This window comes from Dendrobates tinctorius, unplaced genomic scaffold (assembly GCF_039654945.1).
Source record: "Dendrobates tinctorius isolate UK_male_01 unplaced genomic scaffold, ASM3965494v1 ptg000031l, whole genome shotgun sequence".
NCBI lineage: Eukaryota > Metazoa > Chordata > Amphibia > Anura > Dendrobatidae > Dendrobates > Dendrobates tinctorius.
In genome coordinates, this window is record NW_027361699.1 from 16,676,154 (window position 1) to 16,689,498 (window position 13,345).

At 40.5% G+C, this 13,345-nt stretch overlaps 1 protein-coding gene across 41 annotated transcripts in view; it reads left to right on the forward strand.

The window, feature by feature from the left end:
• Window positions 1-13,345, forward strand: part of PTPRD (protein tyrosine phosphatase receptor type D) — a 2,878,718-nt gene that overhangs the window by 2,762,746 nt on the left and 102,627 nt on the right. For 22 of the 41 annotated variants that reach the window (XM_073572185.1, XM_073572187.1, XM_073572191.1 and 19 more), the window contains 2 exons: window positions 6,014-6,055; window positions 6,512-6,609. In XM_073572185.1, the coding sequence (XP_073428286.1) occupies window positions 6,014-6,055; window positions 6,512-6,609 (140 nt within the window). The remainder of the gene's footprint in view (window positions 1-6,013; window positions 6,056-6,511; window positions 6,610-13,345) is intronic. The other 19 variants (XM_073572197.1, XM_073572200.1, XM_073572201.1 and 16 more) reach the window with 1 other exon arrangement.

Below are 13,345 nucleotides of genomic sequence, written 5' to 3' on the forward strand. Positions count from 1 at the left end.
CTGCTGCAGGCTTCCTCCTGCCTGCTCTTAGCAGGCAGTGAGGAAGACGCCTCCCTGCAGGACCCCGAAAGCCCCTGCGGCCATATTGGATCCGCGGGACTGCAGGGAGAACTCTCGGAGCGACGCAGCACATCGCATCGCTCTGGGGGTCGCAGGGAAGCACGGAGGGAGCCCCCTCCCTACGCGCTTCTCTCCTATGCCCTCGGTACACTGCGATCATGTTTGATCGCAGTGTGCCAGGGGTTAATGTGCCGGGGGTGGTCCGTGACTGCCCCTGACTCATAGTGCCAGGTGTCAGCTGTGATAATCAGCTGACACCCGGCCGTGATCAGCTGCGCTCCCCCCATGAGCGCCACTGATCGCCTGTGATTTAGGGGGCAATCACTTTTTCACACAGGGCCCTGTAGGTTTGGATTTTTTTTTACCTTAATAATAAAGACCTTCATTTAAAACTGTATTTTGTGTTTACCTGTGTTATCTTTGTCAAATATTTAAATTTGTTTGGTGATCTGAAACATTTAAGCATGCAAAACAATAGGAAATCAGATAGGGGCCAAACACTTTTTCACACAACTGTAACTGTGTCATAGAATCCCCAGGACAGCCGGTGACAACATCGCTGGAATGGCGCCGGCACTGGATGTGAGTTTAAGACCGGGGTCACACTTGCAAGTGCAATGCGCGAAACTCACACGAGTCTCTCGCCTCAATAACCGGCTGCCGGCACTCGGGACCAGAATGTGCAGCTGCATGTCTTTCTATGCAGCTATATGCTCCAGTCCGAACCGCCGGCGGCAGTGCTGGGTATTGAGGCGAGAGACTCGTGCAAGTTTCTCGCATTGCACTCATAAGTGTGACCCTGGCCTAAGTGTTATTATTTTATAAGGGGAAAACAAAGAGATTGAGAAGGGGTTGTATGAGTAGTGGACTAACCTTTAAAGAGACAACCTGAATATGGAGTCTTAGAGCTTGTTCACATGTTGCATTTATGCCATGTTTTTTCCACACGGTTTAAAGAATATCACTACTGCACTACACTTTACAGCACCAGCAAAGTGAATGAGATTACTAAAGCCTAATACATATGCTACTAATTTTTTTTCCTTGCAGATTTGAACTTTTAGGCCGGGGTCATACTTGCGAGTGCAATGAGAGAAACTCGCCCATCGATACCCGCCGTCGCCAGTTCGGATTGGAGTGTTCAGCTGCATAGAAATACATGCAGCCGCACACTCCGGTCCTGAGTGCCAGCGGCAGTGCCAAGTATTGATGCGAGAGACTCGCATTGCAGTTGCAAGTGTAACCCCGGCCTTAGGCTACGTTCCCATGAAAAGCTTTTGGTGATTTTTTAATGCAGCTTATTTTTGCTGCTTCACAAACACTGCATCTTACCGTTCTAGCAAAGTGGATGTGATTTATGAAAATCTCATGGCCAATGTTCTTTTTTTTTTTCTCCTCACCTGCGGTGCTTGTTTCATATCCGCAACATGTTGTCTTGCACTACGCCGATTTTCCTCACAGAATTACATTGCACCACTGTTTTTAGTGCATTTCCATTGTGGAAACGCATTGAAAATGCACGTAATCTGCACATGACTGTATCAATAAATTTTTGTCAAAGCCAAATACCAGGAAGTATAGAAGACAAAGCACTTTTATTTAAAACATGACACACCAAAAAATGCAATGTCAAAAATCCATTAAAAAAGCATGTAAAAACCACACTCAAAGAAGCAATGAAAAAATGCAAGTAACCTAACTTATTTAATAGGTGGAGAAATGAGGCAGAAAATCTGCAACATCAAAGACACACAAAAAGCTCATCTTGGGAACATAGCCTCAAAGTGTTATTTCAAATCTGCAGCATGTCAATTCTTTCAGTGGTTTTACAGCATTTTTCACCCATTCAAATGAATGGGAAAAAGAGTAAAAAAAAAAAAATAGAGGATAAAAAGCACAAAAAATTAGACAAAAACTAGGAACAAATGCCGTAATAAATCAGGCACTATGACTTGGAGCATACTGGCTGTCATTGCTTCTGTTTGTACAAGGCAGCTTCACATGAGCAGTATCCTGAATTTACAGCATGGCTTATTGCAAACCGCTGGAAAGCTTTTAGTTAATCAATGAAACTTTGAGATGTTTGCTCCAACATTAACATCTAGTATAAATCCTTAAGTACTCAACCCATATGTATGAGTATATATAAATTCAGCACTTTCCCATGTTTATTAATTAGGAGAGAATAACTAATTAGGCTACATCAATATTTCAGTAGGTGAGACGGTCTGTCTTTTCATTAAACATCTTTACTGACACAGCAGGTTATTAAAAGGCACTGAATGACCTGACACAGAGGGTAATATGTCTATTCATTCCAAAAATATATCAGTCAGGCAAGTGAAGTAATCACTTTATTAAAAAAGAAAAGTGACCCCAAAAAGAATGTTGCTGGTGCTATGGAAGTAATGCGTTATGTTAAACTAGTAAAAATAGAATAGAATTATAGAATAGCATTACACTAAGACAAGTCTATTAAATGATAACCTGTACGCTACACTTGCTTAAAGATTTTTGATAAATTTTAAAGGCAAGAATATGTTTTTTGTTTTGGGAAAACAAATGAATCTGCAGTTTGAAATGAGACATACCAGATCAATAGCTCCCCCATCAGTAAATGGTCTGGGGCTGCCTTACACATTATCATATCGGCTGATATCTTCTTCATTGGCGGGTTCATCCGACATTAGTCTAATGTGTATGGGGGACTTAACACAAGGCTGTGGCTATGCCTGGCTCTGCCGCAAGTGGATGGGATGAGCTAGTTGTATGCATTATCGCGAACAGCTGCCTAGAGTCTAATAAAACCTAAGGATGGTTTCACACTAGCTTTTTTTAGCTCTGCGCTTCGTGTGCGTCCATGCGCATGCGTACTGCGCCACTATCTTTAACATGGGGGCGCATGGTCTAGCATATGCACGCGTTCGTATGTGTTTTCGTGCGCATGCTTTTTTTTGTAGTGTGCGCCTAGGCACGCCGGACGCAACCTGTTGTATTTTTGGTCCATCCGACCTGTCTCAAAAAACCGCATGTGCACGGAATGCGCAAAAAAAATCACATTACAGTCTATGGGAACGCAGGCGTGCGCAAGGACATGCGCACGCCTGCGTTTAAAATCGCATGCGTTTTAAGAGTTAACATAGCTAGAAACTGGTTAAAACGCATGCACATAAAAAAGCAAACACATACAAAATGCATGATGCGTTTTTTGTATGCGATTCTATTGCGCACGAAGAGCAGCGCTAGAAAAGGCTAGTGTGAAACTAGCCTAAGTGATCCCACATAATGTATTTTGCCACTACATTCTCAATATTTTGGCTATTCTTGCTTGAACATCTTTGGTGATACATTTAGCCCCTACTATACTGAAGATTCTTTCATTTTTAGTCTTGCACATGATACTAATTGTATAAAACTGTAGTCCCTCATTTAGTGCACAATAGTATATACTAATCACACTTCCTTTATTGTATTCTGTCTTGTTTGTCCACTGTTCACGCACTCATTTCCTAATACATGTTATTTTTAAAAGATCCGAGAAGTAGATAGTGGGATGGGTGTATATTAAAGTGGTTTTCTGGTCCAAATCAATAACTCTGCAGTCACTCTGTGTGACTGCAGACTTATGAATCCCCTGAGCACATTGTGCGCTGCGGGGATTCGCTGATTTCTGAGTCATATACCGGAGGGTATGTATGCGTTATAAATACTCCCGAGCAGAAGCCATTTAGAGGACGTGGCCTCGCTCCATACACTTGTTTGGAGCAAGGCCATATCCTGCCTAGTGATGCGCTCTTCCAGTACGCATGGCCGGCTAAAGGGTGCAGCATATCTCCATACAAGTGTATAGAAGCGAGGCCACTTCCACTGGTCGGGAGTATGTATAACTCATACATAACCTCTGGTCCTGACTCAAAAACTGTTGAATCCCCGCAACACATAGTGACTGCAGACTTATCAATTTGGACTGAACAACCTCTTTAAGATACATCTTATTTGGCAGAGAAGCTGCTGAACCTCCTATAAAATCCTAGCCATTTGCAACTGCCACCTTTGAAACTTCTGTTACTAGGCCTAGGCTATAAATACAGTAATGAAATTGGCCTTAATTTTTATATATAGCTACTTGTAATTAAGTAAAGGTCCATGTACATATTAGGAGAAAAGTTGGCAGTTAATTTTGGCAGGACAAATGAATGTGCTTGAGGGCTCCCTAAATTTCCCCTGACAGATGACATCAGGAGAGAGAAGGATCTGGCATACTGTATTTCAAGCCCCAATTCCTTTGTTCTCATATGAGACAAACTACCACCAGAGGCGTGTTGGTGACCAAGAATTATTTTACACCCACATGGTAGACATAAATATGGTGGTCCAAGCTGTTTTGACCGGTTGTACAGCATGTCTCATTTTCCTTATGAACTTAGTAGACAAATCCTTTGTTCTTCAGTTCTCCTCATTCTGTATGTTCTCTTTGTTTTCTGTTTGGCACTTTTTGGTATTACTATGTCACAATATTATGTACATCTTTTCACTTGTATATGTGCAGATGTATTGAATTTATACTATTGCTACTACTAACTGGCTCACCATCTTCAATTGGCTTTTACTTTTTACAGCTGCGAACAGTAATTCAGTCCCCTACGCCTCACTGATTGGCTCTGTGTCCTCCCTCTCTAGTCAAACGACCACTCAGTCCTTATATGATAATTACTCTCTCCCACGATTCGCTAGAAAAGGTCTAAACGTCTTTGTCTCTTACTTTCGCTGTACAAGTTCTCTTTTATCCTTCACACATTGATCAACCACCATTTTTTTAAAACTCTTATTGTCTTTTGTTGACTACTCACTCCCATTCACAGGGGTGCTTGATCTGGACCTAAAACAAGACATTGTCATTCATTTCAGCAATGGTAACCAAAATGCTCCCCAAAGTCATTAGGTTGATCTTGATGGACTCTTTTTTCCAACTGTACTTAAAAGTTGGCAAGTGATAGCACTTTTTCTAGACTTGCACAGCTTTATACATTTGTTGAAGGCTTTTTTTCAGATTGCAATTTCTTCTCTTTAATAAGGCAGCCATAAACCCCCCAAATGGGAACAAAACAGTTTTAATATACCTAATGATCTACCGAAAAATCCAGCTTAAGCTCCCTAAGTTCATTGTGTTTCCTTTCCAGTCCTGAATAATAGTATGGGGTATGCTTATTCAGATCTACAAGCCAGCTGTGTGTCCAGCATATGGTTTGCCACAGTTTGATCGCAAAATGTGTTAGGCGCGAAAATCATTTACAAATTTAGATATTACTGAATGCATCTTACATTATGCTTGATCAGCAAAATGTGTGTGCAGTGTTTCCGACTCTGTATATACCTGTGTCTGATATGTTCTGGAAGGATACACTGCGATTTTAAGGCAGACATAAAATGTTTGCAGCTGGCAGGTTGAAATAGTTACCCCATTTCTGTGTTTGTCCTATTCTTTGCAGGTGTCTTTATTAGTCAAAGATGTTTACACCTAGGGTAGATTGTAGGCATTTTTTGGGGGATATTTTTAAGAGAAATATTTTGCTGTACCAGACAGTGCCATAACCCCTCTCACTGCAATCTACTGATAGTGAAAACATTTTTGAAGCCCCCAACTGCCATACCGCTACCCCTCACCCCTCAAAGCAACTAGTACTGCAAAATTACAGCGCATGCTACATATATTCCAATGTTTTGCATGTTGATGTTCTTTACTTAATCTATTTTGGGTGGCTAATCTGTTTTCAGAAATCATATTGGTCATTCCATAAAACATTCTTAACTTGGTATCCTATTGTCATTTTATGGGTGACCCAATCTATTTGCTTCACTGCTTCCTTGTGCCTTGGGGTCATATGATTTGGGCTATCCATTGAATTTCATGACATAATTCATTGTTTATTTATACCCCCCATTTCCTTTTCAGGTTCAGGTGTTGCCGGTTACCCTGTTAACCTCCATTCTTCAAGTTAGTTTGCTTTCATTATGTCCTTTTTCTTTTAATTTCTGGTTTCTTTTTCTTTTAGGAGCCTTTCTTTTTCTATTTAGTTCACTACTTTCTCATCACTTTTGCTATTTCCATTTCATACAGTACAGAACAAAGGGTTTGAAACTGTAGATGTCTCTACCTGGGCTCTAACTGTGATCACTTTCCTTTCCCTAGCTAACATCATGATTCATTGCACAATAATGTCCTTCACACTAGGCGAGTTGGCTTTGGGAATATGCTTGGTGACTACTCATGCATCAAAGCTCATCCCTCCAAAGCATGTTCAGCTTTGAGTAACCAAACTTATCTGCTTGCTTCTCACATACAGCATCTTTTACTACCTGCACATTAATAATCATTCTGCTCTTTTTAACTGTACATCATACAAGTATCTGAGCAGCAACCACTACATTTGTCTTCCTTCTTCCTTTACAGGCATGGCCAACCACCCACCTATTCCCATTCTGGAGCTTGCAGATCACATTGAAAGGTTGAAAGCTAATGACAACCTGAAATTTTCTCAAGAATATGAGGTATTAATTTGTTATTTCTTGACATGATGTACAACATTGGATGACCAATTATAATATACCTCTGTAGTAAGATAAATGTTGACCGCGCGGCGTCTCATTTTAGCTTGTAAAGTATAGCTCTTAAAGAGGTTGAAAGAGAAAATCCACAACTCAATCCTATGATTTTTAAAAATCAATAGATATCTTTTTTGTTTCATTCCACGTAAAATTGGCATACAGACAGACATAAAGGCGTGATGGGATAGAAACCTACCTGTTTCGAACTAAATGTTCTTAATAAACTTATGTTGTGGGTTTTCTCCAATATATTATGATTTCCATTGAATAAGGGTGATCAGCTGGACACTAAATGATACTTCCTGGTAAGCACTGAAAATATCTCGCATTTGTCATGTATACTTAAAAAGGTTGTCCTGGCAAAGGTACTGTTTATCTGGTTGGTGGATCCTGCATAAAATCCTTACATCAATCATATTAAAATGCTATCACCTCTCTGGATCCAGTGTAGGTGAAATGATGACCCCACAGTTCAGCCAGCCACAGGGTTGCTGTGGCTTATATCTGCAGTTTATCAGTAGTCGCAGTGGTCCTGTGGCTAGTTGAAAGACAGAGTCATCACTCCTGGTGTCAGGCCAGATCACAGAGTGATATAGAGGATGACAGCAGGTGAATATGATTTTTTTTTTTTTTATTTGTACGGAATCCAAACCGCAGCTAAGAAGCACCATTTGCCCCGACAACCCTTTTAAGTACTAGAAAGGATAACATACACTTGATATAATTGTCAACTGACCATTAATTTTTCTCAAAATGCTATTTCTTCCCAATCTTTTATAAAAAAAAAAAAAATGATTATTTCATTTTGGAGAGAAGAATAAGTGACTTATAGAAAAATGTCACCTCCTGCCGAAAGAAGAAAAGCAAATTGAAATCCAATTACCTGATCCCTCTTATGCCAAAAATATGCTAAAAGGGAAGAGCTGGCCCCTATTGGCTTCTCCTGTGTATGACAAGCTTTAGATAGGTTGCTTAGTCGCCAACTAAACATATAAAAGTAAGAATAAAGTCACGAATGAATGTGGCTGCATGTTATATAGAAATAACGTAAATTGCTTATGGTATGTTTATTTCTGTGCAAGAGGCAACCTTTTACTTTTATTACCATTTTTAAGGCCTTTCTCCTTCCACTTGTGCTATTACAGTGTGATGAGCAAAATGCATTACTGCGATTACCATTAAGCTTAATTCATTCATTACATTCCCCTCGATTTGCTAATTACATTAGTGTCCCTAATGTGATATAAACTTACTAGTATCATTCTGTCATTTATCTTAATAATCACAAGTATGTAGCTACTAGCAAAATTAAATTGCAGGTTTCTTACACATTATCAGCTTTTATTGTATTAGAAGCAGCATAGAACACTACTGTGTTTTTTGATACTAACTTGATTTCCAGGAATAGTATTTTAATGATATAACCAAGTTTGGTTCCATAATGGGATGATTACGTTGGCAATAAAAAAGAGAGAGGTCACCGCTAAGGGCTGGTATGGTATGTATTGGGAGAGAGTGTAAGGCTGGTTTCACACATCCAAGAAACACGGCCTGTGTTCAGATCGGGAGACCCAGCAGATAGCGCCTGTTAGGAGACCCATTAGACTGGCCAAGCCATCTGATCCTAGCATGATCCATTTCACGGATATGTGAAACCAGCCTTTGCATGAAAGCAGCCACTTACACAAATTGTGTAGCCACTATGGGGTGATTTTTAAACAGAGTTTTGGCTAATAGGAATTTATGCCATGTTCTGCTGGCCCCAACACTTACAGAGTTGTGCTGAATTTTATAACACATTGCCTGTTCAAAAGTGATGTTGTGTAGGGAAGGGGCCACATTCCCGCTATTCATCTAGGCCATGATACGGTCAGTGATCAAATAGGTCATCCCATGCGTAGGTCATCAATATCACAGTTGTAAACACTGCTTTAATTTAATTGTATAATCAATTAAATAAAATAGGAGGAAGACAAATGAGGATTAAAAGTTACTAGAAGAGCCGTGCACAAATTTCAACTCCAGGGTCATCACCATGAGATAAATGGAATCTAACTCCCCCACAGATCAGCTGATTTCATCTTCAGCATCAACCGGAGGTAAACTGTTGTAGACATGAACAGCATAGATCAGGGGTCTCAAACTCGCGGCCCGCGGGCCAACTGCGACAATAGTTTGCGGCCCTCACCTCATGGGCCCTCGGGACAATAGTTTGCAACCCTCACCTTGGCTGGGATCACATACGCGAGAAACACGGCCGAGTCTCGCATGTGTAATCCCAGTCACACGTAGTACCGCTCATTAAGGTCATGACTATGGACGCCACTCCACTCTCATAGGCGTGGTGCCCATATTCATGAGCTTAATGAGCGGTACCACGTGACTTGTGAAAGCGCGCTCATACAGGAAGAAGATATCGACGCTGGACCATCGGAGCTGCAGCAGGAGAAGGTGAGTATGATGATGGCTAGACAGTCACAGCAGCCTGCTGTCAGCAGGAAAGGCGTATGAGTCACACTCAGAACACATGCAGCAGGAGCAGCCGAGCAGGGACCGGACTGGACCGCGCCACAGACTCAGGTGCATCGGGTTCAGAATAAGCGGTGGGGCAGTGCGGTATATTGCTCTCGGAGGCGGGACATCAAGCCGGCCTTATTGCGAACTTGCGCCATTACCCCAGGCTCATAAGCGGAGGCGGCCGTGGAAATTGCTGCTCAGCAGGACAGAAAAAAAAGTGTAAAAGACGCATTGGCTAACACTGAAACAGTGACACCAAGTGGAATTATCTATTACACAGCCCCAAACATGTCTTTTTCAAAGCCTGCAGTGAAGAGAAAGGTTGGTGATGAGCACAGACAATTTCAGGAAAAGTGGGAAGTGCAATATTTCTTTGTTGAGCACAGGGGCATCCTGACGTGTCTCATTTGCACAGAGAAAGTTGCAGTGCACAAAGAATACAATTTGAAACATCATTACATAACTAGACATGCTGAGGAGTATGCAAAATACCAGGGAGATGAGAGTTTCTTGTGGAAAACCTGATGTGGCCCAGCCTCACCCAGATCTACCTCCAGCGGCCCCCGGATAAATTGAGTTTGAGACCCCTGGCATAGATCCTTCAAGTGTTTAGTGGCTGCTACTGAGTCCTACAGAGAAGCTCTTATTCATCTCAATAGCATCTGCAGTAATGGCAGCCACTAAACAGCTGATAGAGCTGTGCTGTCCTGCTCCACTACAGTTTACATATGGCCAGCTGACTAATACAGGGATATGTATGGGAATCAGAACCTTTGTTGTGAAACTCCCCTTTAATCAGTTGATTAAATACAGTGGTGGCATGAAGCCTTCTCTGTGTAGCTCCAATGCCAGTTGGTAGACTGCCCTCATTTATGTTCTACAACAGGGGTCCCCAACCTGTAGCTCGGGAGCCACATGTGGCTCTCGGTCCCTTGAATTGTGGCTCGCGGGTGTCTGCCAGCTTGCTGCATTAGCTGCAGGTCTAGCAAACAGGTATGAGGAGAAAATCTAAAAATGGTGAATTTTGTGCGTAGCCCTGCACAGAAGAGCAGATCTGATGCACATTTACTGGTCTTAGGGATTTAGATATAATTTAAGTATGGTACGCTGGAGACAGGATGATACTAGCTGTCAGAGAAGGTGCCTGAAGATGGATGTGACAGTGTGTTGAGAGTGCTGGATGGGAGAATACTGAATGGGAGTATTGTGGGGATCTTGTTATACTGCTTCGGGTTAATTTCTGTGGAAAAGCTTTACTTATCATTATACCCATAATGGGGGCTCTGGTTGCCACTACTGTGAGGGGGAGGGAGCTAAATGTGGCTCGTGATGCCCTCTCAGAGCGGAATGTGGCTCTCTAGGTCAGAAAGGTTGGGGACCACTGTTCTACAGTATGTATTTGCACTGATTGACCTTGATGATCTTTCCGAATCCAGATTATAATTATCTACCAAGTTTTTGGGGAATGCTGTATGAAAAAAATATTTTATGCCGTTTTCTAGAATTGATTTGTTAATGCATTTTGATAAAACCACAGACAGCATATTAACTTAAAGAGGTTTTCTCATATTGAACTCTTGTCATATCTTGGTGAGAGCACATAGACCTCATAGTGGGGATCCACTATATAAGCATTTCATTATATGGGCCTGGATAGGTAGACATACGGTAGCTTATTCTGGCAATAATAATTGATCACTGATCAGTTACAGAAAATATGTAACTATGTATTCTTAAAAATGTGTTATGATTGTGAGATCATCCCTCATTTACATGACACTGTAAAAACACATAAAAAAAGGCCTAAGATAAAAACAAAATTAGCTCATACCCTATGGTAAATAAATAAATAGCAATAGTACATGCTCATATCATTGGTTACTTAGTTAATGTGATTTTGATCAAAAAAATTGTAAAAGCCATCCCACCGCATCAAGGTGACCCATCTCATCCCTAACCTCAACCCTATGATATGTCAAATTTCCTATACCTCTCCTTTGTACTTATATAGCTCCCCATAGCTACGTGTCCATTAGTCAGGGTCTCGGTCATGCTCAGCCCTTATTTACATTCAAGTCATTTGACAAATGGAATAGGGTCACCTTGACGTGGTGGGATGAAGTTTACTTTTTTTTTTTTTTTTTTTTAAATCAAAATCACTTTAGCTATGTACCCTATGTTATTTTCCTGCACTATTGCTGTTAATTTCTTTTACTCATTTTGTTTTGTGCCTATAGGTTGCATGCATACCAACTTATATTCAAGTTCATCTCTTTGGGTTTTTGTTTCAAGTTTTTGCACTCTGTGCAAATAAGGGAGTGGTCTTCCTTTTCTTTGAGCTGGACATTGCGTTTATATAGCTCCCCATGGCTGGATGTCCATTAGTCGGGGTATGGGTCCTGCTCAACCCTTATGCATATTCATATTATTTGACATATTGTAAGGTTTTAATACTAGAGGTTAGGTTCATCTTGAACAGGGTCACCGTGACGCAGTGGGATGGCTTTTATGTTTTTTTTTTTTTAAATAAAAATTATGTTTACTAAGTACCCTATGTTATTTTCATACACTATTGCTGTTCATTTATTTACTGTAGGGTATTTGCTCATTTTGTTTTTTATCTTGGGTTTTGTCTGTTTTGTCTGTTTAGTGGCCAGTGTGAACATGCGCCTACACATTACATGCATACCAACTTATCTTCCCCTGCATCTCTTTGGGTTTTTGTATATACTCATTATATAATACAGTACTCTAATTTTAAATTATATATAAAAAAAATTGTGACCATCTAAAGCCATATTATGGCGCTATGCTCCCATAAAGGCAAGGTCCGTAAGTCTGTAAAACAATGGATACGTTATCCCAACCCGACGGGTCACGTTATGTCAGTAACATCCATCAAGTGTTGCTATTGTCCGTCCTATGGCGGATCTAGAGGAGTGGGATGACTGTGAACAAAACTTCATGGTGTAAAAAGGCCTTTGCCTTTAAAAAGAGCGTGACGTGAAGGTTTTTTTATTTATTAGTGACTGGAAGTAAAGTAGTAATGGCCGGACATATACATCATCTTTGTGTTGCTTGACAGTATGGATTTTACACTATTCCTGTAATGGCTGTTACAAATAAGAAAAGTGCTGGGAGGGTAGTGACATCATCACGTCACAGTTTTATTGTTTTTTTTATCAGGATTTGGTATTTAGTAGGGGTCCTATGCATGGCTAGATCCAAAGACTAGTAAGAATCTCAGTTATATTTGGGTTTCTTCTATCATTTTTTTTGTAGCTAAGCATATTTATATATTAAAGTCTATCTGTACAAGTATTTCTATGCTCTATAGAAGAAATTGTACATGTGCATAATTATAGACATTGCAACAAGAATAAAGAAACACAAGGGCTTTATTCAGAGTGCTGGAAATACAAGGCACACAAGAAATAGTATTTATTTATCATACTGACTTTTTCTTTATTGTCCGGCTAAACAGTCTTACTCAAATTCCAATATAGGACCTTTTACAGATTGGTTGGGCGACATCCAGTGATAAGGAATGCAAGCTGACTAACTTTGAAAAATTAAAAAATGATTGTGTGATACTTTGTTGGGAGATGCTTATTCCATAGTTCTCTGTCTCTATGTAGTCTTGGTGTTGGTGATTTCAATCGCAGGCGGCTGAGAGTTTTGCAAGAATGCTTCGAACATCTGGGAGTATAAACTCATGACAACCTTTGACACACTCAGTGCAGGAATGAATGTATCACATGGATTTATGTCTTTTTACATCAATTAAGGAATTTGCTCTTCAGACCTTCTGGGGGCATCACAGCACAGTATCAGACCCCAATCAGAGGACATTAAAACATCCAGACTCCTTATCTATGAACTGTTCCAATATTTATGTTTATCCTTCTCCCATAATGATAATTCTGCTTCACGTCACTTGTCTTATCTATTTTTATTTCTGTGCTGTTTTGTGCATAAATATGTGATTTTTTAGCTGTAGCTGTTGTATTAGTCTAGCCTGATGAAGAGACCTGAGTAGTCTGGAAAGCTTGCAATTTGTTACCATCTTTTCAGTTAGCCATTAAAAGGTATCAACCACTGAGGAGAGGTGACAGTCTTTTTTACATTTTGAAAAATATCAGAACCAAGATTTAGTCGTGGG